The sequence below is a fragment of the Cydia amplana genome, chromosome 5 (genome assembly GCF_948474715.1).
Source record: "Cydia amplana chromosome 5, ilCydAmpl1.1, whole genome shotgun sequence".
NCBI lineage: Eukaryota > Metazoa > Arthropoda > Insecta > Lepidoptera > Tortricidae > Cydia > Cydia amplana.
This window is the reverse complement of record NC_086073.1, coordinates 10,784,243-10,812,051: the sequence shown is the minus strand read 5'-3', so window position 1 is coordinate 10,812,051 and position 27,809 is coordinate 10,784,243. Positions and strand designations below refer to the sequence as shown.

Sequence of the window (27,809 nt, the reverse complement as noted above, 5' to 3'; positions counted from 1 at the left end):
TAATACTTACATATTTACTGTACCGTCTGTACCTATACTTATGTCAAAATCAAAACACAACAAAAGTAATAAATACATAGTAGATATAAATTATGTTAATCCGACGTAGGTAGTCATTCAATAGTCTAGTGTGTAAAATTGGAGAGTTACGTTGGAGTAGTTCTGCATAAGCAAAACGGCTTAATCAATTACATTATAATTACAGCGTAAGCCTTAATGACTTCGGTAGCTCCAATGCAGGTTACATCGAACAGCAATAACAATAAAGTAGGCTACGTTAGCTTTTATAGTCTTCTCCGGTGTTTTGTTTTGGACGACTGAGAAAACATTCATTTAACACAAACTTTTTATGGTTCCGTCAGACAGAAAACAACCTTCACTAATAGGAATTCCTTCGTAACACTGCAAATGGAGGACGTGCTGCGAAGAGGGTGTTATCCGAATCATATTTTCATTTCGGACTCAATGGATTTAGTCGAAAACCTTTCCTATATCTATTTCAGAAAATGAGCTGGTATTATAAGGAAAAGAAGATACAATAAATTTTGCTCGGAAATACTAATCCAGTATAGATTTATCATTATATAGAATCCTAAGAATGGTCAGTGTGAAATTTTAAGCCTCACACGGTGAGTTTATAAAATATTAAGGTAGAAAATTTGATTCGCTCTGTATATTCCATAAAACAAGGCCGCCACTATAAATCTCCCTCGGTACTCCGCATTCAGCTCCCTAGGGGAAACAAACCTACAAAATAACTACATAATCGAAATCTACGGGCTATCGATCAAAATAAAACACTAAAAGGTCTCTTCTAAATCTCAATCTTTGCGCAATATGTAAAGAATGAGTAAAACCTCTTTATTGAATAAAAATCCTTATTTGTTGACGTCTAGTATGCTTCCGAGGAAAATAAATTTGTTCTGGTGGATACGGGTAGACTCCGAGCACTCGCCAACAATATCATATTGAACCTATATAACTATATTTACTCGCCTAAGTAGTTATTGCTATAGCTATATATTGTTTGCTTGGTCTAACATCTCGGTGTTGTTACTTCATACTTCACCATAAAACAACTAAAGTTGTTATTAGAAAATGCCAACAAAAAGTAGGATTCGCAAAAGGGGAATAAATTCGGATTGCAAATTAGGTAGGTTATTGATTGTAGAATTGAAAGAGGGTTCGATTTTATTAGACAACTTTCTTATTACCTGCTGCCTGACTTAAAAAGGGTAGGTATTTAAAAATCCTGTAACGAAATCCTTGATGAGCCTATAATAGCTTGTTTTAGACCCCGGGCCTGGAACGTATAGTGTTTAAGGTAAATTAATTAGGTAGGTAATACAAAAGACTTGCAAAAGTCAACTATGAGACTGGGTTATTACAAAGACGTACGGACACCTGCCATAACAATGTTTATTATTAGGTAAACAAAGGTGTATATGCAATTGTTTTTTAAATTTTATAAAAAAAAATACTTTTTAATCAATATTGAATATGCGTTCATCAGTGTTTTATGTGGCCGGCAATATACTTAGATATCAATACACCGGTTCTCTCAGATTGATTAAAAATTGGAGTTACTCTGCCTGTTCAAAGACCGAGAGAACAGAAATACTTAAAGTCGTGGGATTACTCCGCTGCGCCGGCTCCAACGTGCGCATATTATTATAAATGTTTAATTGCGCTGCAAGTCGTTCTTTAATAAAAGTAACAAGTACTAAACATTTATATTACCTAACTTTGGTTAGAACCTGCAGATAATTTAACTGGCAGGTAATGTATTCAGGAGGGTGGATAAGTAATTTTGCCCATTTAATGCTCGGAGCGAGAACTATTTTGTGATTCACAGAGACGCTACGATTCATGAGCACAATCATCTGTTAAAACATTTAAGCTGTTTAAACATTTACCCTCGCGCTGGGAATTAAATATAGAAATCCTCAAGGAGAGAGTAGCATGCCTTGTTGATCATTGATTTATTGGCAGATCGGGGCTTTGAGATATCCCGACTCGCACATTATTCACTAAAAACATCATAAAGCCACTACGGGTGCCCGGGGAGGAAATGGGAATATATGTATCACTGCAGAATATATCTGTTAGGTTTACGAATGTATCAATTACTTGGGAACCCACCAATTTATTGCTTCACTAGTGTTTGGCATTAATAGTAGGTATTGAGTAAGACCTTAACGCTTTTTCTTAGAGTGAGTCACCATGTGGCGGCTTAATTGAATATGAAACTGATTAAAATCATTAGTTAGATCACACGCAATTGCAACACTGTCCCAGATTGAGCAGCATTATGTTTCACCCATCAGGTAGGTACACTAGATTTCTTTAGAAGTACCTACGAATTCCTATTTGCCTCCTAGTGTAGCATACATTTTATGTATTTATTAACTCTTTATAGTTCTTGCTTAATCATGCGATGTATTTGAAGGTACGAGTGTCCCCCGGGCCCCCGGTACCCGAGCGTGTTGGCCCGCACCACGCAGTCGGCCTCCGTGACCGGCATCTCGTGCTGTCGAGCCAGTGCATACGCGGTCAGCTCCTCGCAGGACATCATGCCCATGACACGCCCCACCAGTTTCATGCGCACATCCGCCATGTTTAGGATTGGTCTCGGGTTTGGGCGAGCTAGAAAACACGGGAAAGTTTAGTTAAAGTGCGGGAAGTTAGAAGGACTTTATGGTATTATCGAATAAAAAAATATCCTGCAGTTTGGCTCATCCTCCTTAATTAGTCGAACTTCGTACCGTAAAATGGGGTGAGTAGGGGCAAAACTGACATTCAAACCTCGCTAACATTTTATTTTTACATATGCAAACTAAATGGTGTATAGTGTTCCGGACGTTTTTTCATAACTTTGACGATAAACAGAAAATCCCACCTCACCCCGTAGTCCCTCGTAATTGGGGCGAGATGGGATTTCATACAAAGGTGATTTTGGAAGATTGTTGGATCGATTTTTTTTATTATGAGTATTTACCAGGGATGTTGCGAACATCCGCATCCGCAACCGCGGAACTTCCGCATTATTTTCAACATCCGCATCTGCATCCGCATCCGCATAAAATCGATGCGGAGCTTATGCGGATGCGGATGTCGAACAAGTCGGTACAGGAACGTCTTAGCGGCGGCGTAAGTGCTAGGTAATTTCGTTATTACCTATAACGAAATCGTCTAGATCCAGAAAAGTCGGCCAAGTTACTTTTTATTAAACATAACGCACCTATATTCGTGCTCAAATACCAAACGTTTCATTTTTTTTAAATAAAAAAATACTAAAAATGTAATATTTGACGTTTTCTAAGTACCTAATCTTGACATCCGCATCCGCATCCGCGTCCGCGGATGTCAAAAAATCTGCATCCGCAACATCCCTGGTATTTACTATAGCTCCATTTTAAATTGGAATACATTATTTTTGTAGCAGTAGCCCCCCATCTCACCCCCCTTTCATCCCTTCTCTCCCCATTCATAACCCAACTCTCCCCGCGAACCCTACTCACCCCTATTTACGGTACACCGTTTGCTACCAGTTGTCTGTACGTAGAGCGACTAAAAGTTAAAGGAAACACAGTGTACAAAAAGTTAAAGGACACCAAATTATTTGTTCCAGAAAATCACTTAGGTACCTAATTAAAAACGTAAAATTAGTCCTATGTAATTTAATAGTGATGCCATCAGGAATATACATTAAAATAATTTCGGGTAAAAATGTTTTCTTATTATTGTACAAGTACGTATACAAAATCCTTTCAATTAGTAAACATGTTAACCATCGTTAGCGAAATGAAGAAATGTTTTAACGAAATGTGGTCTATTTGTTATCATTATGAGGCAAGACGGGCGAGGAAAGTTAAGAGCGGAAATGGCGCACGGTGGGCAAGTTTTGTGGCCGGGGCGGGAAGCACTTTGTGGGTACCTTTATCGCGTTGTTCGGCGATGATGAGGGCGCGGTATGCACCCGGAGTCCCTTGGCGAAGCAACAGAATCTGTAAACCATCTCGAGGCTCCATTAGAAACTCGGCATCCAACCAGGGTATCCCCCAACCTGGATCTATCGAGTCTACTACAGCTTTTATTCTTTTTAAGCGCTGAAACCGCAATACACATGAATTACTTTAGTTGAAAACAATGCGAACTGACAAAAACAAAAGTTAGGAGTTTTCCAGTGGACTGGAAAAATAGAGCCGAATCCGTCAGATTTTTTTTTGTATTAATTGTAGGTAGGTAATTATGTAAAATTATTTAGGTTAAACACAGCCGCTGAACACAACATTAACGCCTTAGAAATACATAGCTTATATTTTTTAAATCTTTAATAGCTTATGATGTGTTCATAACACTGCAAAATATACGATTGACCCGATCATGAAATATTCTGGTATTGTAGGTACCTACCTAATAATTAAATAAAAATGAAACTTAAAAAATCTAGGTACCCACTTAATAATTTAGTAAAAAAATAAATCAAATTAATTAAAAACGTATTAAAGAAAACCTGAACATTTTTAGTTGAACAGAAAAACTGAAAAGCATATTTTTAACCCTTTAACCGCCAGAGTCTGATATATAAGATATTACATATCCAGCTCATTTCGCCACAGTCTGATAAATAAGACAAAGATCTGATTTGGTTTTTAAAGCACATTTATAACTCCCATAACTATGCCAACCTTACTCTATTACTGTCGGTGGCGACACGAGCACGCTCGATCAAAAATTGCTGGCGGTTAAAAGGTTAAGCGTTAATCAATCTTACCTTAGTTGATAATAAAGAAAACACGACGAGAGACAACTCAGTGGTGTCAGCCCATGAGTAAAATATTTTCCACATGGCATCGATTACTTCTGTCGGCTCGAAGTGAGCGTCTCGTTCGAATTCCTCGCAAGATGTAGCGTTCTTCTCCCACCTGGTTCCCGGAGGCTCCAAGACTTGCGGCACTGCACCGTGGAAAACAATTTCAAATATCCAGATCCACGTAAACATTCTTGTTTCCATTCGGTCGGCAATTTCACTCCGTTGTTTACGAATGTGAGGTTATATAGCCCGGTGCAGCACAGATTCGATATCCGCGCAGATAATCCTAGGATTAAGTTACTCGTATATAAATGACTAATGGTGGTGTTATATGTACAGGTCCTGTATGTTATAGGTATAAGGAGCATTCAACAACAAAGGTGTGTATACGTTACGAGTGTAAAATTTAACACAGATACGGGTGTGGAATATAAGTAAATATACACAAGCTAGAAGTACCTAACTCAATAATATAGTAAAATTAAATATCTTAAAATTGTTACATTTATGTATTTGTTATGGTGTAGTAGGCTGGTGAAATATAGAATTAAAAATTAAAGTAAATTTCGTAAAGAAAAATGACTAATTCTTTAAGATCAAAAGTAAAGTCGACGCTTCGCCGATATAAAACCGACCAATGGGGCATTTCATATGAAGCGGACAGGAAAAAAAAAGTGAGGTTCCCGAATTTGTTTATATTTGGTTTAGTTCTTCTTCTAGTAGGTATAAAACCGGACGCCAAATATTTTTTATATATGACGTTTATTTTAAAAATTATGAGCTTTTCAAAAATTACCGTAATTGAAATTCCGATTTTTTTAAACTCGAATATCGAATAATTAAAACATATAACTTATTATTAAACCAAGCGTTTTGTATAGAATTTTTAAAGATCTTTTCAGCGAAGAAATCAATTTTGAAAAATAAATAAAAAATAATGGTTAAAACCGGAAGTAAACTTTTCGTAACCATTTTTCGAAAACTTTGACCAGTTTTTTTTTATTTATTTTTATCTCAAAATATAACCCTAAGTATGTACAAAATACACTAGAAGTTGCAGAATGGGATCTCCATTGGTTAAGACAATAGGTCAATAAATGTACATACATGTCGCCCTGAGTGCGACGTACCGTACTGGTATACAAACATATAGCAGCTGTTTAGCTTATTAGAACATGTATTCAGTAAGACTGCTGGTAAATTCTAATCATAACATAATGAAATAAGAAAGTCAACAATTCTAACCAGTTTTTTTATAATTTTTATTACTTAAGAGCTGAAAGAGACTATCGATGAAGGGAAATCATCGTACAGTGTGATTTTGCAGAAAATTACAGTTTCGTAGTCCAAGATTCTGCCCAATCGTTTCATTGGAATAACGACCAAGCTACACTCCTAACTTCGGTTTATTACTATAGAGATGGCACTGAAATAAAACACGGCAGCATTGTCATGATTTCCGATGACTTAAAACATGACACAGCTACCTATTATGCTTACCAAATATTACTGCACAAGCACCTTTCAGAAAAAGAAATATTTGCATCTAAAATCACATACATAACCGATGGTACCTCACAACATTTTAAAAATAGGTTTAACTTTGTTAATCTTATTCATTACAAGGATGATTTTAATACGAATGCAGAGGCACATATTCACGCAACATCTCGGAGGGAACCTGAAACGTTTGGCGAGGCGTGCAAGTTTGCAGTTACCTCCAAGTAGATCAATAATTTCACCAATGCGATTGTATGACTGGGCAAAATCATCTTTGAAGCAAACGGCAATCTACTATTGCTCTAAAGACGATATTCAACGTCAGAGGATATTTTTGCAGGCCAGGTTTGATTCCGCAGTCACGATTCCAGGAACAAAAAAGTTTTATGCGTTTATTCCAAAAACTGACTGTCTTCTTGTAAAAAGAACGAGCTCTAGCATAGATTCTTATTGTAAAATAATAAAAATTATGAAATAAACTGGTTAGAATTGTTGACTTTCTTATTTCTTATTTCATTATGTTATGATTAGAATTTACCAGCAGTCTTACTGAATACATGTTCTTATAAGCTAAACAGCTGCTATATGTATGTATACCAGTACGGTACGTCGCACTCAGGGCGACATGTATGTACATTTATTGACCTATTGTCTTAACCAATGGAGATCCCATTCTGCAACTTCTAGTGTATTTTGTACATACTTAGGGCTATATTTTAAGATAAAAAAAAATTAAAAAAAACTGGTCAAAGTTTTCGAAAAATGGTTTCGAAAAGTTTACTTCCGGTTTTAACCATTATTTTTTATTTATTTTTCAAAATTGATTTCTTCGCTGAAAAGATCTTTAAAAATTCTATACAAAACGCTTGGTTTAATAATAAGTTATATGTTTTAATTATTCGATATTCGAGTTTAAAAAAATCGGAATTTCAATTACGGTAATTTTTGAAAAGCTCATAATTTTTAAAATAAACGTCATATATAAAAAATATTTGGCGTCCGGTTTTATACCTACCAGAAGAAGAACTAAACCAAATATAAACAAATTCGGGAACCTCACTTTTTTTTTCCTGTCCGCTTCATATGAAATGCCCCCAATGTCAGCACTATTGAAGTGAGATAATAAAAATGGATCCTTATTTTATTCTTATGAAATGTAATAGATATCAAACGACATTAAAGTGAAATAATTTGGGTAAATACCTATTACCTTCGATATCTTCTCTAGTAAAAAACATGTCGGTTGGAGCCCTAGCACTTGTGGTCCACGAGCCAGGCGCAAATTTCGTCAGTCATCGCCTCCCGGGTGAAAACTCGTATACTGGTTAACGGCTATATATGATGAACCCTCGTGGACGTCAGCTGCCGCTACGTTGGTGGGTTGAGGAATGGCAGCCACCGAAACACGTAAAAAAAAAATTTTTTTTCAGTCATCGCCTCCCGTTTGATACTTAGTCAGATGAAAGTTTAGGTGCTATTGTTAATAAAAACAATCGTCAGCCGGTTGTATCGCGGTGGAATCACCGTCAGCTGTACACATGAACATGTAAAAAAAAAATTTTTTTTCAGTCATCGCCTCCCGCTTGATACTTTGTCAGATGATAGTTTAGGTGCTATTGTTAATAAAACAAATCGTCAGCCGGTTGTATCGCGGTGGAATCACCGTCAGCTGGTCACATGAACATGTAAAAAAAAATTATTTTTTCAGTCATCGCCTCCCGCTTGATATTTTGTCAGATGATAGTTTAGGTGCTATTGTTAATAAAACAAATCGTCAGCCGGTTGTATCGCGGTGGAATCACCGTCAGCTGGTCACATGAACATGTAAAAAAAAATATTTTTTCAGTCATCGCCTCCCGCTTGATACTTTGTCAGATGATAGTTTAGGTGATATTGTTAATAAAAAAAATCGTCAGCCGGTTGCATCGCGGTGGAATCACCGTCAGCTGGTCACATGAATTTATAAAACAAATAAATAAATACAATCTAAAATTTAAAATAATTGGTTTCAGTCATCGCCTCCCGTTTGATACTTTGCCAGATGATAATTTAGGTGCTATTATTAATAAAAAAAATCGTCAGCCGGTTGTATCGCGGTGGAATCACCGTCAGCTGGTCACATGAACATGTAAAAAAAAATTTTTTTTTCAGTCATCGCCTCCCGCTTGATACTTTGTCAGATGATAGTTTAGGTGCTATTGTTAATAAAACAAATCGTCAGCCGGTTGTATCGCGGTGGAATCACCGTCAGCTGGTCACATGAACATGTAAAAAAAAAAATATTTTTTCAGTCATCGCCTCCCGCTTGATACTTTGTCAGATGATAGTTTAGGTGCTATTATTAATAAAAAGAATCGTCAGCCGGTTGTATCGCGGTGGAATCACCGTCAGCTGGTCACATGAACATGTAAAAAAAATATATTTTTTCAGTCATCGCCTCCCGCTTGATACTTTGTCGGATGATAGTTTAGGTGCTATTGTTAATAAAAGAGATCGTCAGCCGGTTGTATCGCGGTGGAATCACCGTCAGCTGGTCACATGAACATGTAAAAAAAATGTTCATTTGACCAGCTGACGGTGATTCCACCGCGATACAACCGGCTGACGATTATTTTTATTAACAATAGGACCTAAACTATCATCTGACAAAGTATCAAGCGGGAGGCGATGACTGAAAAAATAATTTTTTTTTACATGTTCATGTGACCAGCTGACGGTGATTCCACCGCGATACAACCGGCTGACGATTTTTTTTATTAACAATAGCACCTAAACTATCATCTGAGAAAGTATCAAGCGGGAGGCGATGACTGAAAAAAAAATTTTTTTTTACATGTTCATGTGACCAGCTGACGGTGATTCCACCGCGATGCAACCGGCTGACGATGTTTTTTATTAACAATAGCACCTAAACTATCATCTGACAAAGTATCAAGCGGGAGGCGATGACTGAAAAAAAATTTTTTTTTTACATGTTCATGTGACCAGCTGACGGTGTTTCCACCGCGATACAACCGGCTGACGATTTTTTTTATTAACAATAGCACCTAAACTATCATCTGGCAAAGTATCAAACGGGAGGCGATGACTGAAAATATTTTTTTTTTTTACGTGTTTCGGTTGCTGCCATTCCTCAACCCACCAACGGAGCGGCAGCTGACGTCCACGAGGATTCATCATACGTAGCCGTTAACCATTATAGGAGTTATCGCCTGGGAGGCGATTGGTCATGGAAACCTGTTCGTGGCTCGCGGTCTATTGATGGCTTGTACATCTGTCAGTCACCTTAAATTCCTTATATTCACGATTTAACAAATAGTAAATAATTTCCTTTTGTTTCATAAAATCATCACAGTTCATATTTTCATTGCGTAGTCTTTGACGCGTCTTGTTTTTGATTGTCATACTCGACAAATGTTCATTATTTTGACAACAATCACCTCGAATTACATACGTATTTGTACGATTTAACCAACATCTGAATCACCGAATCTACATTTTATTAACCTTTTCGACGCCGTGTCAAACACAAAAGCTGTCTCTCAGACGCCACGTCACCGAAGTGTCAAAACTGAAATTGAACTTTATGCATATGCACCTAGTTTTATGTTGCTCTGTGATCTATGACCGATTAATACGTCTTTGGCGTTGGACCTGCGGTGCGTATATATCGGTCATTAGCGTCCAAAAGGTTAATACTTGATGCTTAGTTAGGTTAAGTGCTTTACCTCTACTTTGTAATAGGCCAATGTTTTTTATACATTTTCTACGTCGTCCAGTCTATTACTTAAATATTGACTACTTTTTTAAATATATTATTGAGGAAATATTTACTTAAATATTGCCTACATTTTTTAAATAATTTTATTCCTCAAAAGGAAAAAACAGAACCTTTATACTTTATAGGATCACTTTGTTGTCCCTCCGTCCGTCCGTCCGTTCTGTCTGTCTGTCTGTCTGTCAAGACCCTTTATCTCGGAAACGCGTGAAGGTATCGAGTGGAAACTAAAACCATATAGGTAGGTACTCAGGTCTGCAGTCCCTATAAGCTGTAAAAATCAAACTTCTAATTTAACGTAAAAAAAAACTTGTATTTCGACACTCTCAAGGGAATCAAAATTTATAGAGTACCTACTTCCCGTTGACTTAGAACTGTGTATTAAATTTGGCAAGTAATATGGTCTTACACTACAAGTACAATGAAAAATATTAATTTGTAAAAACTAAAAATAAAGTTAAATTTGTATGGAACCCTCGGTGAGTGATCGACACGCACTTGTCCGTGTAAGTTACAAATTCAAATGTCGAAAAACACATAAATAAACTAGAAGTATTCTACATGTAACGCTACAAATCTTGTGTTACGTTATAAGTATTTTCATTGTTATATTGTATACACACTTGAATCCCTCTGCCGCAAAATGTACAAAAAGCAAAATGTACACAACGCGCAAAATGTAACAACAGGTAAAATGCTAAATACGCAAAATGTGCACAAGATAAAACGTACAATAAGCGTAACGTACAAAAGCACATTGTACAATAGCATAATGTACAAATCTGAAAATGCGCACTACTAGCAAAACGTACAATACGCAAAACGTGCAATATGCAGATAGAGTTGTAAGCAAAATGTACATTTTTTTTTGTATTTTATGTGTCCGACACCACTGCTGGGTTTACTCCTTTACCCCTTAACCTCCTCCTTAACAGCTCGATATCGACTCCAAGAATCCCAGTACCTACTTCCGTGGTTAGGGATGTGCCCTAAAAGTTCGTGTCCGCAAACTTGTGTTTCGGTAGGGTTGAATCGGACTAGATTGTCCTGATCCCACATCGAGATTTTGGTGAGTTCACTGACACAAGTTTTTCGCGACTCCATCATCATTTTCTATCTTTTCAGACTTTTTGACCCCATTTTCCCCTATTAGGGGTTGCATTCTCAAAAATGCGGAAACACGTGTTTACTAATTTGTCGTTACAAATACTTCTACGAAGTTTTTAATAAAATGGTCTAACAAATCATGATTCCCCATACAAACTTTGGACCCCCATTTTACCCCCTTTTGAGGGTAAATTTTGAAAAATCCTTTCTTAGTGCACCCCTAGACCTTATAACGAATCTACGTGCCAAGTTTTAAAACTTTGGGCCCAGCGGTTTGGGCTGTGCGTTGATATGTCAGTCAGTCAGTTTCTTCTTTTATATACAGGATGTTTTTCCAACACGATTACTGAGGCCATACTGACCGAAATCTCGAAAAAATTTTGGCCTTCCCCATAAAGGTAAAGGAGTAAACCCAGCAGTGATGTGGGACACATAAAATACAAAAAAACAATGTACATTTTGCTTACAACTCTATCTGCATATTGCACGTTTTGCGTATTGTACGTTTTGCTAGTAGTGCGCATTTTCAGGTTTGTACATTATGCGATTGTACAATGTGCTTTTGTACGTTCCGCTTATTGTACGTTTTATCTTGTGCACATTTTGCGTATTTAGCATTTTACCTGTTGTTACATTTTGCGCGTTGTGTACATTTTGCTTTTTGTACATTTTGCGGCAGAGGGACTTGAATCACAAGATTTGTAACGTTTCAAGAACTAGGTTCCGTCCTAAACTAATAGGCCAATTCGAGTTTTACTCATTCAATCTGTTTCCGATACTGGTCTCTCGGGGTCAAAAGTGACATTTCTTCAACCAAAAACGTCACTTTGGTCAGTAACAAATCAGTATATATCAGAAAAAGATCGAATAAATAATAAAACTCGAATTGTCCTAAAAGTCGGGACCGCCATTCGAACTTTAAAAATCTGTCATTGATTTGTTATTGATATATGTTATTTATTACACTTATTACTTGAAGCCCATTTCGCTCGCATCAGTCAGTAGTTACCTTTATAAGTGCGATCGAGGTGTACGGACGATTGATGTCAAAATTAGATCAAATTAAATTAAATTATAAAGTCGAATCGGTGTTATTTACTAATACAAGTATTTATTAATGGCAGGGAATATAACGTGAGAAGTTGAACTCGCAATAGAAAAAAAAATACAAATTTGTTCCAATTTTACTCATTGTCTCATTTAGTATGTTTTGATGGTACGTTCTCAGACACGTGATCTTTCTGCTCGCCATTGTTACAAGTTTTAATATTTTCTATTTTCTTCAGGTTAGCAGCAGTTGCGCACCTATAAATTTTCATTATCGTTATAAAAGTACCAGCGTTTGGCGTGTAAGGAGCCTCAAATAATAATGGAAGATTTTATTCCCTTCCGAAAAATATTTATCACCACTGCAACTGCTGCAGTCCGCGCTGGATACGCTGAGCGAGCGCAGAGTCGTAAACCATGTCTCCCAGTAGGACTCTCCCACTATCCTAAAATGTAACTTGTTTGTTTGTTTTTAAGTGTTTAAGATTTTATGTTTAAATGCTTAGACTAAATACACATTATTAGATCTAAGTAAGTATGTTCAAATGTACCATTAATGTGATGTTAAATAAAGTTTTTCTATGTCTATGTCTATGTCTAACTTCTTCAGAAAGATATACGTTTTATTTTATATTTAAATAACAAAAAATAATAATATAATAGGTAGCTTGCTAACTTGCTTATACATCTTACTAATCTAATACCTTTAAACGAGCAATTCTTGCATATTTATGTGTGTGTATATATATATATATATATTTCGGGGATCTCGGAAACGGCTCTAACGATTTCGATGAAATTTGGTATATGGGGGTTTTCGATTCGGGGGCGAAAAATCGATCTAGCTAGGTCTTATCTCTGGGAAAACGCTAATTTTTGAGATTTTATATGTTTTCCGAGCAAAGCTCGGTCTCCCAGATATTATTTAATGAAGTTATCACAAGTAATATGGAAATTCTATGAATAGTGACAGTAGATAAACAAAACAAAAGTAAGACTTTTGGCGCAAACCTACAGTCTAAGTATAATTTAAAAATAATCTGATATGTACCTACGTGCAGTTAATGCAACATAGGTACTTATTATGTAGCTGATGTGCTATATAGTTTTAGTAATGTTACAGCAAATGGTGCCTGCACCGTGCGCAGAGTCGGGGGATTACATAACCACCAGTCATCATCTTAAATAATGTATGTATAAGCATAATTCAATATCTTCGCGTAGTGTAGGGACTGGCGCAGCGCTGGCCTGTTTCTCGGTTTCCATATTGTTCCACATTTTCAGAATGGATTTTTACAGCGCTTTCTCAATATTCAATTTCATTGTTTAAACAACGAAATTGGATTGTCGGAAGAAATTCTTATGGTCGTATAAAGTGTACTCAGCATTGCGGTGAATCAGCTTTTCAGGTCATCGCTTAAAAGTTTAAAGTGGGTGTATGTATGTATGTAGATAGGTGGGTGTAGGATATCTGGGAACTTCGAGCGGTAGAGGAGAGGGGTGGAGGGGGGATAATTACGCCTACGACATCTGAATTTCTATTAAGAGCAAACAAGATTGCTAACAAGCTTGTGGGTTATTTGGTTTCTGGGGAACAAATAATGTTATTTCTGTGGTAACCATACAACGGCTCGTGCTACTGATAAATGAGTTGATACAACATGTGGTAATCTGATAACAGTCGCAGTTAGTAACTACACTATATTAGAACTATTTAATAATGTGCCTACCTTTGATATTATATCTATGTTATCTTTTAATGGTTTAGTTTGATCTGACATGAGCGTCTGGCATTTCACGTCATATCTCGCTGCCTAAAAGTCTAGCTAAACTTCCACCTGTGCAGGGAACGTAACAATTGGATTTTAATTCAATATTAACTCGCCCTGAAATAATCATGTTAAACAGTCCAAACTGTTTCTCGCTCGAACAAATCATATTGCATCAGTGGCTTTAGATACCTAACCAGGCAACGGATAGACGTAATTGACTTGCATGAGGCAGCTATTGTGATATTAAATAGTTCTGTTTCTAATCCCAGGCAACATTCACAACAATTTATTTATACCCCATATCAGAGTAAAGTGAATTTAAAATAATGCTTAAAGATGAGAAGCTGCTGATAAATAATAAACGGGAAGTAATTAAGTGATCAGCCGTTTTTAAAACTGATGTGGGGAAAAAAAACGCCATTAAATCATGAACAGGGGACAAAAACTTTGCTGGCAATAAATAAAAATCGAGCTACAACTCTTGTTCAACAAATAATTCACAAACGGTCAACATTATAACCAAAGTCGATCTGCTTCGTTACCAAAATGTCAAGGTCATCTTAAACCGAATCAGAGCACACCACTATCCTCGTGGTCTTGTCGGTCCTACCCTAGAGAGCAATTGCGAAAACGGAGGCGCGGAGGGAGTGCAGTGCGGAGCCGAGTGTGGTGACCGTGCTTCGTCACGCGAGGGTGGAAGGTCTGCTCTTCCGCAGCGCCGGAGCTACCCAGATCCAACAGCTTCACCCCGCCGCAGTTGCGTCCCGGCCCCCTCGCCCCTCACCATACGGACCCATACTGTAAATTTTTAGCCTTGAATACACAATACACCCTCTTCGACAAAGAGTTAGTTGCGTCCATTTTGTGAATGGGCAGTAAGTTTTTTGAAGGACAACATGAACGGGAAGTAATCAAATAATGGGCAATATTTTTTTGTTTATTAAATCAGCTGATCAGCAAGTTAGGTTGGTTAGATATTTGCTGATCAACAAATTTTTCAGCTTACTTACTAATTTTTGTGGATCAGGTAAATTGTAATCCAAAATGAAATAATCCGCTTCCCCACTGATTGTTTAATAAAATTTGATAAATGGTGAATCGCTTACTGCTGATCAAATAATTTAGAGCAGCTCAGTACCTATGACATTCATAGCGAACTCGTTTAGAAATACTTGCTATCCTTAAGTTGCTGACCAAGTGTACTTTTGACTGCCAAAATATATATTTTTGTTCATCAAAATACGAATATTTTGCAGATCTATTAAATGACATATAATAAACCAAGACAACTTATGAAGATGGAGGACCGGGGCTTGAATGCCGGTACGGCATTATTATTTACGCGATGTTCTTGTATTATGGATGTTTCTATGTACCTTTTTTTATTGAATAATAACAAGTTACATGCATGTTAATATTACAAGACCCATCGTGGGCAAAACCTTAAGGAAGTTTGTGTGCCGATGGGGAGTTCAAGAAAAAGAAATCATGATACATACTATCTTATAATAACTAAAATTATTATTATATGTAACTAAGGTCGTTAGATTGCAACAAGTGCATTTTAATAACGTTTTTTTATATTTTTCCCGTTTACATATGTTTATTAAATTATAATACCTATTTAATTAAATTATAATACTAAATACAAACTGTATAAAATCGTGTTATCAAAGAGACGTTTTTTAGTTTGAATGTAAAAACACAGACGGAGAAAAAACTAGGATAAAATACACAGTTAATTCGTTGGTAAAAATTTACCTTCATATAGAATAAAAATACGAAATACTAGGTACCTAGGTACTTACCTACGGCCGTTTTAAGGACCTGATCTTAACGAATTGTAATTATAATATTATTTTATTTAGCTGTAAATTTACGAGTAAAATGCGCTATTATATAGTGGATAAGTGGGGTAATAAAATATGTAGGTACGTATTTCATACGAATGTAAGCATTGAATACGTGCCAAGTTTTATTATTACGAATTTACGTCCCACATGATTACTATACAAGTCGTGGCTACACATCGGTGAAACACGCGTGGTCAATGACCTCTCAACGACCGATAGCAATTTCACACTGGTTTTAAGTTTTAAGCCAACGACAAGACTAGCGTGGCAGGCGGCCTAGCCAAGGTGACAATCGTTATCGCTTCGCCATAGAATCGCTTTGTGTGTCTCTATCACTCTTCCATATTAGTGTGACAGTGACAGTTGCGTTTCGATCGCTACGTAGCGTTAGCAATTGTTACCTTGGCTAGGCCGGCAGTTTAGCGTGGTGATATTGATATTTCCAATGAGGTTCGTAAACCTGTTAGAATAGAATTTTTGAAACCTCTTTTTAGGGTTCAGTAGTCAACCAGGAACTCTTATTATTTCGCCATGTCCGTCTATCTGATCGTCAGTCCGTCCGAGGCTTTGCTCCGTGATCCCAAGTGCTAGCTAGAAAGCTGCAATTTGGCATGCAACCATATATGCCGACAAAGTAGTAAATAAAAAAACGAGAAAAAAAAATACACGTAATTATTTTTTTCTTCCAATATATGTGAGCCCGACGCAAATTTTATTTCTCTAACTTTTAAACCATGGGTCCAAAAAATATGAAAAAATCGTAAAACTAGAGCTTAATTAATAAAGACATCCAGTTAAGCCGTTTTTGAGTTGGGTCCTTTACCGTACTATTACCGTCACGGACAGGCCGTTTTAGTAGTTTTAACACTAATTTATTTAAATTTATTTTATTGAATCTGATGCGGCCAACTCATTTCGCCCTATCTGCCAAATTAATCGTGTTCGAAAGTAACTCACACATTATTGCGAAAATACTAGGGCTAAGTGTGTTTCGGGCATGATAAGATGTGTCTGGCTAGCGCTAGGTGTCTGATTAGATAGAGATCGTATTTAAATTTAGGACGGTACCTAATACACACAGAATTGTAATATGTAGTATTTTATGCAACCGTTGTTTAAGAGAGGTCAAAAAAGGAGAGTGGCGTTAGTAACAATTTGAGGCGAAGCCGAAAATTTTTAATAAAGACGCTATGAGTATTTTTGACTCAGTTAAACAACGTTGCATACAATACTTTTTCTACGACCAAGCACTTAGTTTGAAATAAAATTGTAAATTTAACAAATATTTTTAATTCAAGAAGTAGCAGAAATGGAGGGTATGGGCGGGAAAAGAATGAATGAATGAATGAAATTTAGAATAAACACATGTCTATGGTTCACTTATTTGTCAGAGGTGACATTTAAAATAAGGTTGGCAAACTGTCATTCAATATTTTTTAAGTGGTCATTATACGAAGTATCGTAAAATCGCCAAAAAGATACTGCGTGTATGCACAAATTCTTTTTTGGGGAATAGACTAAAGACTTGTCTTGACAACTATAAGGTAGGGTTTTAAAGGTGTGTGCACGACCTTTTAAATGACAAATAAAAGTACGGGAGTAGAAAAAGTATTTTTGTTGTTGATGCGAACTGTGTGTTGACGACATGCGCTGTCAACAGGGCAGAAAGTTATTTGTTTAAAGACTTTATATAGAATTACATGACCTGGGTGGGATAACCTCGGCTAAATACTTAATACATATACATGTCTCCAGTATCAAGCTTGCCTTATCAAATTACTATACTTATACTCACTAATTAAGTTAGACGAACTTTCTAGTACCTATCTATATATCAACATAATGAAAATTGAATAATTTAACTAAAAATGATATTCAACTGATACACAAGTAAAGCCACAGAGTATTATTTTCATTTATCGTGTGGTAGGTATTTTGGCCACCCAACAGTGTGTTGCTCTACTGATAACTCTATTAACACTTATCTATCTCCTCTCGAATGAACTGCCATCGCAATGTATTGCGCCCAGTGGTACAGTTACAGTTTTATTGGGGAAAAAATAATACCTATCATGGGAGAACATAGAAGTTACATTTAACGGTTTATTGACGGTAAAATATCATTTGAGTCAAAAATGAATGCATAAATGTTGAATTAATACTTTTTTCTAGCTAAAGTTATAATTTTTTTATAAAATTTTGTGATTTATTTCGTGTTACTAGTGTTTATTAAAAACTTCATTAACAGGAATGGAGAATGGATGGAGACCAAATATGTATAAGTAACTACATGAAATTATATTTGGACTTATGGCATGATACAAGTAAGTAGTAGTACATACATAAGAATATGAGTATAAAATAAATGAAAAGGAAGATTTCTATTACAACAAAAGTAATGGATCAATAATTAATTTAATTAAAATATTAATAGAAATAAATTTCTATTTGAACTTCAACTGTGGGTATTTTATTTAGGTACTTGATTAGAGGCAGTTTAGTACCGTAGTAAACGTATGAAGGGCAGGTACTGCAGGTGCCCGATAGCCATTTGACTTACCAAAAAAAGTCAGTGAACTGTTAAATTCAACATATGTTACGAAGATTTGATCACTAGTAATACAATAAAAAATATCGAGATTTTGATTTTAGTGAAAGTAGGTACTTACTTTATAAACAAGTATCATAAGCATATAACTAAACAGGCAAATTTTTCATGTCGTTAAGGCCGGTAACTATGAGCTGCTGAGCTTATTGACATGACACAACCTTGTTAAATTAATAATGGTTTATTCATTATGCTAATATTGTTGTTGCTCCGTAAACGTTTCATTTTCAATCATTGAGTGATCTTCAAACTGAATGGTCGCAAGTAGTAATATTTAAAGTAATATTGTGTTTTGTCCAGAAATAAACGTTAGATTAACCTTGTGCGCGGAGCCGCCGGTACAAACGTGCGATACGCGTGTGTTTGCGATAGTGTTTGTCTGCGCCTCGCGTCGCCTTGTTGACTCTAGTAAACATATACTCATTTAAATATTCCATTTGAATATTCGCTTTTGAAGGTTCGGATTTATACGTAAGTATTTATAATATATTTAGATGTAGGTTTTCGGAACAATTTCGTCATGTGTAGGTACCTCAAAGTAAAACTGAGAAGTCGGTTATTTTGTAACGATTAAATAAATAAATTTGTATTGTTGTAGCTCACATTGTTATTCGGAGTTCGGTATCAATTAGAATAGATTATAAATTATTGTTTTCTTAAAAATTTATCTAGAAAATAATCTGTTGGTTGCATATAGATCTAGATATGCTGTATACATTTTGATTTATTTTGATTTTTCAATCGTTTTTATTTGTATGTTTTTTTGTAGCTTCAAAGTTTACTTATTTATTTATGTACAGCTAGGTATATTAATTCTAAGTTGTGTGTTTTTCTGTACGTCTAGATTTATGTATTGATTAATTATTAGCCGGCTTGACATATTTAACTTAGTGATATAAATAGTTAATTTACTCAGTGGTTGTCTAATTTATTCACGGGTTAACATATTTCGTTGCCACCCAAGTATTAGCTCATTGGCGAGTATATGTTCGCTGTTCGCACGTGTTAATAACATTTCTGAATTAATCGATATTTTATTGCTCGCTTTTACAAATGAGTTGGTAACCAAGTGTGTGACAAACTGATTTATTTTTATTTTTATTCTGAACATATTTGTTGATTTTAGTAGTAATTTTAATTTTGAATATTTATATGAAGTCTCTTAGTTCAGTGTGCCTGTCAGCAAAGGCCTCCTCCAACTCCTTCCAGTATTTCCTCTCTCTTACTGATTACTTATTAAATACATTTTGAATTGTAAACACCATAATATAAACAATGTTTGCGGCTTCCTAGCCTAGTCAGTTCTAGGTTCGAATCCTTGTAAGGACATTTATTTGTGTGTTTATTACAAATATTTTTTCCTGATGAGTTTTGGATGTTGTCTATGTATATAGGTACGTATTTAAATATAAATATAATACTAGTGGGTCTGTGAACTGTAGACCTAGCAAAGCTATTTTGAAAAAAAAAAGATCTATTAATTTACTTTTATAACGCGCGACACTGTTATTAACCGCGACCATCATGTATCAACAAACTCTACCATAGGCGTCTAAATCATCTTGATATTATGATGAAGAAAAAAAATGTTTCTAAAATTGTATACCATGCTGTACAAATATAATGTAATGAAAGTAATGTTGCATTAATTTTTTATTGATTTGGTACTTGGACCGGGTCTTGTAACTAACCCCCCTAACTCCTTTTTATAATAACATAATCTTAAGACAACTGCTTACTGTAAACTATCTATAGGTACCTATATTATATCAACTGTTGATTATTTATATTTAAACAAGAAAAATAAAGTTAATAACTATGTTTATAAAAATATATCGTATCATTATTATAATATTACTGTTTATATGCCGCAGTCACTAGATAAACACGTGAAGAAGCTAAATATATAAAACCCGCAATGTTGTTTAGGTGAACGACCAGATTTTTAGCGATAGAGGAATGGCACTCGGTAATACATTCTCGGGTAATAAAATCGTTAATTTCGTTTATCGTACTAAATTTTGGAATATAAAAACAACTATCTATTTTTAACTATCTAATTTATCGGTTTGACTTACACTTGGCTAGACGAGGGCCAATATGTATAAGGCGTACAAATGACTAGAATGATTGGTCAGTGAAGTGAGTCATATCACAAGATTCACAAGCAATTTTGAAATTGTTTGTATACTTAACTAAGTAGGTACATAGAATTTTGTCTACAATTATGAAATAAGCTGTCAGTTTTAATGCGTCATTTCATTTCCTTCTAACTTTACGCCTTCTAAATTTTTAATTAAAAATGGTACTTACCGCCTCTTTGATTATTAATTTATATCGTTACTTCGTCAAAAGCGGCCAAGTGCGAGGCGGACTCGCCCATGAAGGGTTCCGTATTTAGGGGATTTATGACGTATTAAAAAAAAACTACTTACTAGATCTCGTTCAAACCAATTTTCGGTGGAAGTTTGCAATATATTTTTTTTAGTTTTATCATTCTCTTATTTTAGAAATTACAGGGAGGGGGAAAACACATTTTACCATTTTGGAAGTGTCTCTCGCTCAAACTATTCAGTTTAGAAAAAAAAAAAATTAGAAACCTCAATATCATTTTTGAAGACCTAGCTATGGATCCCACACGTATGGATTTGATGAAAAAAAAAATTTGAGTTTCAGTTCTAAGTATGGGGAACCCCCAAAATTTATTGTTTATTTTTTATTTTTGTGTGAAAATCTTAATTCGGTTCACAGAATACATCTACTTCATCTACTTACCAAGTTTCAACAGTATAGTTCTTATAGTTTCGGAAAAAAGTGGCTGTGACATACGGACAGACGGACAGACAGACAGACATGACGAATCCATAAGGGTTCCGTTTTTTGCCATTTGGTTACGGAACCCTAATAAAAGGTATGAATGCTGTGATTATTCCGTCTTTATCAGCGTACTTTTATTCCCGGCGGGTAATGATATGAATAGGGCTGCAAATCCCGTACCTATTCTATATTCAATCTCGGTGTCTGCGGAAAGAAATATTTTCAATCCCGTGAGATCCCGATATTTATAGAATTCCGCATAGAAATTAATGCTATTTAAGTATATAAGGCATAAAACATTTACAGATTATTCTTAAGAATTAAACTATTCTGACTATCTAAAATGATGTCACTCAGTGGTCATTGATGTTTTTGACCTTTGTACGGTTAAGGTACCTACTACTTTTATTATATAAACAATTTTGCTATAGTAGTAAAAAGGGCTAACGAAAATTAGAATGACCGATGACACAACTGAATTTGTTTTTTAACTTCATTCTATTTAGTACCTACCGCTACGTTCATTGCTGCCGCGTGTTTAGATAGCCAAAATTTTACACAGAATGCCGGAAAGATCAATAAATACATATTTAAAAATATTTAAAGCGAGATACGAGAAATGAACAGAAAATTATAATAATAAATTTGGTTTGTAATTTGTTTTTATATAAGCACCAGTCCCAAGGAACACGAGAATGCTGAGTATTCTGTTAAAATCTTAGACACTGCATCTAGATCTCGTTCAAACCAATTTTCGGTGGAAGTTTGCATGGTAATGTACATCATATATTTTTTTTAGTTTTATCATTCTCTTATTTTAGAAGTTACAGGGGACACACACACATTTTACCACTTTGGAAGTGTCTCACGCGAAAACTATTCAGTTTAGAAAAAAAGGATATTAGAAACCTCAATATCATTTTTGTAGACCTATCCATAGATACCCCACACGTATGGGTTTGATGAAAAAAAAAAAATTGTGTTTCAGTTCTAAGTATGGGGAACCCCCAAAATTTATTGTTTTTTTTTCTATTTTTGTGTGAAAATCTTAATGCGGTTCACAAAATACATCTACTTACCAAGTTTCAACAGTATAGTTCTTATAGTTTCGGGAAAAAAGTGGCTGTGACATACGGACCGGACAGACAGACAGACATGACGAATCCATAAGGGTTCCGTTTTTTGCCATTTGGCTACGGAACCCTAAAAAGGAGAAATAGTACGACAGCAGGTAATTGCGGACGGTAATGTTTTGAGCGATATGTGATGCTTTAGGCCCCGTGAGCGCCTTTAGTGAAAAGTCCTTGGCACAATTGGAACCAAAAAAAAATCCCCACTTTACGTGTACTTAGGTACGGGTTGATTACATACCCTAATGACCCAAAAAAAAATTTTTTATGTTTTTATTTTACCTCTGTCTGCATGATTGATTTATAACCGTGCGGTGCCGAATTGCAGCGATCACAGAGCAAAGCCTCAGACGGACATGGCGAAACTGTAAGGGCTAAGGCTAAACAAAGGGAGATAGTTATGGTTAGTATATTTACCTACCTTTATCAAATTACGGGAAAAATGTATTTTAAATGTTAATATCCAGAGAGAAAAATGGGGACTACGTTTGTATGTAGAAGCGGTCACATGACATCTACTTTTTTCCTTTTTACGTAAAAATAGTAAGATGAATGTCTGCTATTTTCTGACTTTCCCCAAAATAATTGACGCCAGCAGACGCTGTCTAGTAATTCTCTGCTTATTAGGCTAATTCAAACTTACCTACATTTGACCTCAATATGATATTTAAATATCATTTTGTTCTCATTAGCCCGTGCATCTCACTCGCGCCAATACATGTACGGAATTGTACGAGCGAAATGCACACGCGAATGATTAGATAACTAATCACATTAATTAGGTATAGATATTATCGGTACCAAAGAGTACGTTCGAATGGGTCTCTAGTTATGTCATCATATAGACTTACAGACAAGAAGCGTAAAAACATGTTAATATTAGCCTTATATTGTCATAGTTCCGAAAACAATGGCGTTTTCGGGTTTTGGTGTCGTGTTGACGGTAATTCATTTTAGCACCCTCGCACCCAGGTGGGATGTCGAGACGCTTAAAATATCGTTATCAACGAAAACAATGTTTCTTAAGCAGTAAAAACGCCTCGACGGCTTTTACGCCGAGCTCCCGAGTTTTTCGTGTAGTGATTTATGTTTAATTAGAGTGTCCTTCACATTTTTGTGTCATTCGCCATTCCGAATTTAAGAAGTTCCCACGAGCTGCAAAGGCTGGTGCAATTATTCTGGTGAATAGGAAAAAATTACCGGCTATGGGCCCGATTTGGATTTTGTAATAGACATCTATTAGATATCTTTTAGACATCGCCAAGATACGATAACGATATGTTTAAGATCTAACCTGTCAAATTTGACAATTCCGCGATTCTGGAGATATTCTTGAACGATTTCCACAAGTTATTACTCAGAGATCGAATTCACATCTAATAGATATCTAACACGATCTATCGTAAAAGTGACATTGGTTGCCCGAATTGCGCTGCAAAAGAGAACTAGTTGAAATCTAAACTATAACGTATCTAGAATGGATCTAGTACGTGTCGTCTCTTGTGAATATCTTGAAGTTCGAATACGGCAGTATAAATGTATGACATTTGGGGGTCATCCATTAATGACTTCACACGTTTAGGGGGAGGCTGGTGGCCTAGCGGTAAGAGCGTGCGACTTGCAATCCGGAGGTCGCGGGTTCGAACCTCGGCTCGTACCAATGAGTTCTTCGGAACTTATGTACGAAATATCATTTGATATTTACCAGTCGCTTTTCGATGAAGGAAAACATCGTGAGGAAACCGGACTAATCCCTAAACGGGCCTAGTTTACCCTCTGGGTTGGAAGGTCAGATGGCAGTCGCTTTCGTAAAAACTAGTGCCCACGCCAATTACTGGGATTAGTTGCCAAGCGGACCCCAGGCTCCCATGAGCCGTGGCAAAATGCCGGGACAACGCGAGGAAGATGAAGATGATGACGTTTAGGGGGAGGGAGGGGGTCATGAAAATGTGACATGTTGTGAAAAGGGGGAGGGGGGAGTCACAAACTTTGTGACGTCACTTTAACTTCTTCCGTAACCGAAAATTGTTTTGATATGCTTATATTCACTGTACAGTTAAATAAACACTTTTTGCAATGATAATCGTTGGTATTTATGTTACTTTATGAGATTATTTTGATTGTTTAATTGATTTTGAATTCTGTACAAATGTACCTACTTTTTTGACATTCATAATATGTTAATTAATGCCTAAATTGAAGAATAAAGAAATGAAATTACTATTATTAATCGGTTTAGTGTTATGTTATGACATTTTTAATACCTATTGCTTTTATCAAAAACATTTGTTACTAAATTAAAATTGCCAAATATGTGATATGTGACGTCACACCAGGGGGGGAGGGGTTTCCCAAGGTTGACCAGATGTAACAAGGAGAAGGGGAGAGGTCAAAAAATCTATATCCATAAGGATGACCCCTTGTCTAGAATAAATGTTGTAATTATAAGTTGTGGAATTGTTTCAATCATTTGGAATAGTAGGACATTGTTATCTAGAACTAGATTGAGTATAACGTCAGGTGAGAACCAAAACTCGCTAATTGAAAAAATAAAATTACTTACCTAAACAAATAATAACCTTATTTTGGTACTCGCACGGTTCACGTTAGTAATTAGTGAGTTTTGGTTGTCATCTAACGATAATTTATTATGATTTTAATTTACTTCTATTTACATTCTTCTGTATAATTTTACTTTTAACATATTTTTTATAATTGTTGTCAATTTAGCTTTAGATGGCTTTAGGTACCTAATAGGTACACTATTTAATCTTGAATAGGTATTAATTACTACATTCAATTCAATTAAATTTATTCATGCTTAAGTACTTTACATTATTTACTCATGCTAACTTTTTAGTTACGATAGATCGTGACAGAATTTACCAAACAATATATACCGTAAAATGGGGTGAGTAGGGTCAAAACTAAAATTCAAACCTCGATAACATTTTATTAAACCTGTTTAGCGAAATGATAAAACTGGTTGACTTTTTGAGTTCGTTTCGTCAACTTACTGTCGTGGTTAGGGATTTTGTCAAATTCCTAAACAAATCTAGTGAAATGAAAAAGCGTTTCGCGTTTATTGGCCGATTTTGTCTTTTCACTAAACAGAGTCAGTGATTTGGTCAAATGACTGAATTTTTCTAGGGAAATGATGATAAGGATTCGCCATTTTAACATCCTGCGTGATTTGATCATATCCCTTAGAGATTTGTTCAAATCTCTGTTTTGATCAATTCCCTGCGACATATATAATAAGTTGTGTACGTTTGTATTTTATATTGGGTAGTTCCATTTCATAACTTCGACGATAAAGAGGAAAACCTACCTCACCCCGTAGTGCCTCGTATTTGGGGTGAGAGGGGTTTTCATACCCATACATTCAAAGGTGATTTTGGAAGATTGTTGGATCGATTTCTTTTTATTATGCGTATTACTATAGCTCCATTTTAAATTGGAATACATTATTTTTGTAGCAGTAGCCTTAAAATCCCTTCTCACTCCCCTCTCAAACCTTCTCTCCCTATTCATAACCCACCTCTCCTCGCGAAACCTACTCACCCCGTTTTACGGTAATGCCTTAAGTTTTATAAAGTTGAATGGTACAATATCCCCTTTAGTATAATACTCTCCCTAATGGAAACATACTTAGTTAGTCGGAAACCGCTACCAATTTACGGTAGGAGTTTAAAATAAATATTAGATTTAAAGTACGCATAGATAGTTTGGGAATTAGTGACTCCCACTATCTCGTTAGTAGGTACAAAATACAATAAATAGTAACATAACATAGACGAGGATACATTATATACAAAGAAAAGTTTCTACTGATGACCTAAACTTCTTTTACGATAAAAAATAACGAATTTATTAAATAAATTTAAAGCCCCTTAGAAATTCCACATGATTTGCATTTAAATAGGTTTCCTAACCCATGAAACCTTATTATAAATAGTCTAGATTCAATCACTTAGGTACCTACCCTGTTTATTACCACAACGACGTTTCTCACGTGTCATGGGATGGGTGTTCCGAAATTAAAAGCGGTTAAGTCTCGTCCCGTTTAATTAAAACGGTGTATGAAAATCGGGAGTACTTAAACATTATACCGATGCCACGTAAGTAAGAATATTTAACGCTCCTTCCTTTCGGGTTATGATTAATAACCGGTTGAATAAATATTCTCATTCAGAGCCGCAGTCCTTATCATCCAGTGCCTATCATTTCGTTTCTGTTTACTTCGCTAAAACTGTGTTATTCGTATCGTATATACTATAGTATGGTAAACAAATCGGGACTTTGTGATCGATTAGTATTAAAAAGTGAAAACAGCTCTTTATTTCTTTACCTATAGGTATAATGGCCGTTCGCAATGTCGCGCGTGTGCACGGAGCGGGCGAGAGGGTTAACGAAAAATACGCGAGCGCGTGCGGCGGATTTTACTTACAACTTCACCCGCGCGCGTGTGCGGCTGCTCCGTGCACACGCGTGACGTTGCGGACGCTGGCGGACGCCCTTACACAATACTTATATGCTAGGTTGGGAAAATTAAACTTAAGCCTTATTGACGCAGGTTAAAATGTTATCAGGTCGTTACATTAGAAGTGCATTACCTATACTAAGTAGTCTTATTTGTATTATATTAGTATTAAAATGATAAGAACTCCTCACAGATCTCTGACCCCACTCTCGTTGTCAAGTCACGTTTCTGATAGGTAGGTCAGAAAGATTTATCATATACTTACTTAGCGTCCGTCTGCTGTAGACAATCATAAAGTATAGGTATAACCAATACCTAGAAGAGCTTTGATAATGCTGCGATAAAATTAACAATAGATATTGTGTTTAATTATAATAATCATTAGTTAAACACTTTGTTGTTGTTCGACCTAAGAAAGAATCATTTTATACTTACCTAAGACTTAGAGTAGGTACTTTACATCTGCATTAAATGTTGGCGTGCATACATGAAAGTTGTTCGAACGGGCTTTATTAATATGTTCCAATAAGCATTGATACATGGCAATGCCAGCCGATGCACGGCAGCCGAGTAATCGCCTATTAGTGGCTTCTCAGAACAGTTGCCAAGAAAACCGAAATAAATGTTTGGTATCTACTAAGTTCTCCCTGTTTCCATTAGATAGATACTTCACCTTAAATTTATTTAAAAAAAAACAAAGTTTACCTAATATACACTGTATAACACTTTAAAACACAACACACCATTTAATTAAACGTTAGAAGGCGCTGTCTTTGCATTTTTTGAAGCGATTATTACCGAAAATAATAATAAATGAATAATACTTAATCTACATTTTAGTGCCCCTAAATATATAAGTACCTACGAGTATATATTTTTTAATTTAACTACAACGCCA

The 27,809-nt window shown here is 35.7% G+C and overlaps 1 protein-coding gene and 1 long non-coding RNA gene across 2 annotated transcripts in view; one reads left to right on the top strand and one right to left on the bottom strand.

Annotated features, from left to right (window-relative positions):
- LOC134648015 (uncharacterized) overlaps positions 1-27,809 on the top strand; it is a 200,760-nt gene that overhangs the window by 30,971 nt on the left and 141,980 nt on the right. The gene's annotated exons all lie outside the window — the stretch shown is intronic.
- LOC134648475 (uncharacterized) lies at positions 2,394-5,146 on the bottom strand. Its single transcript, XM_063502995.1, has 3 exons — positions 4,778-5,146; positions 3,938-4,109; positions 2,394-2,646 (listed from the first exon to the last, which is right to left on the bottom strand). Exons 1-3 carry the CDS (start codon positions 5,015-5,017, stop codon positions 2,414-2,416), a joined length of 645 nt encoding a protein of 214 aa, XP_063359065.1. The 5' UTR covers positions 5,018-5,146; the 3' UTR covers positions 2,394-2,413.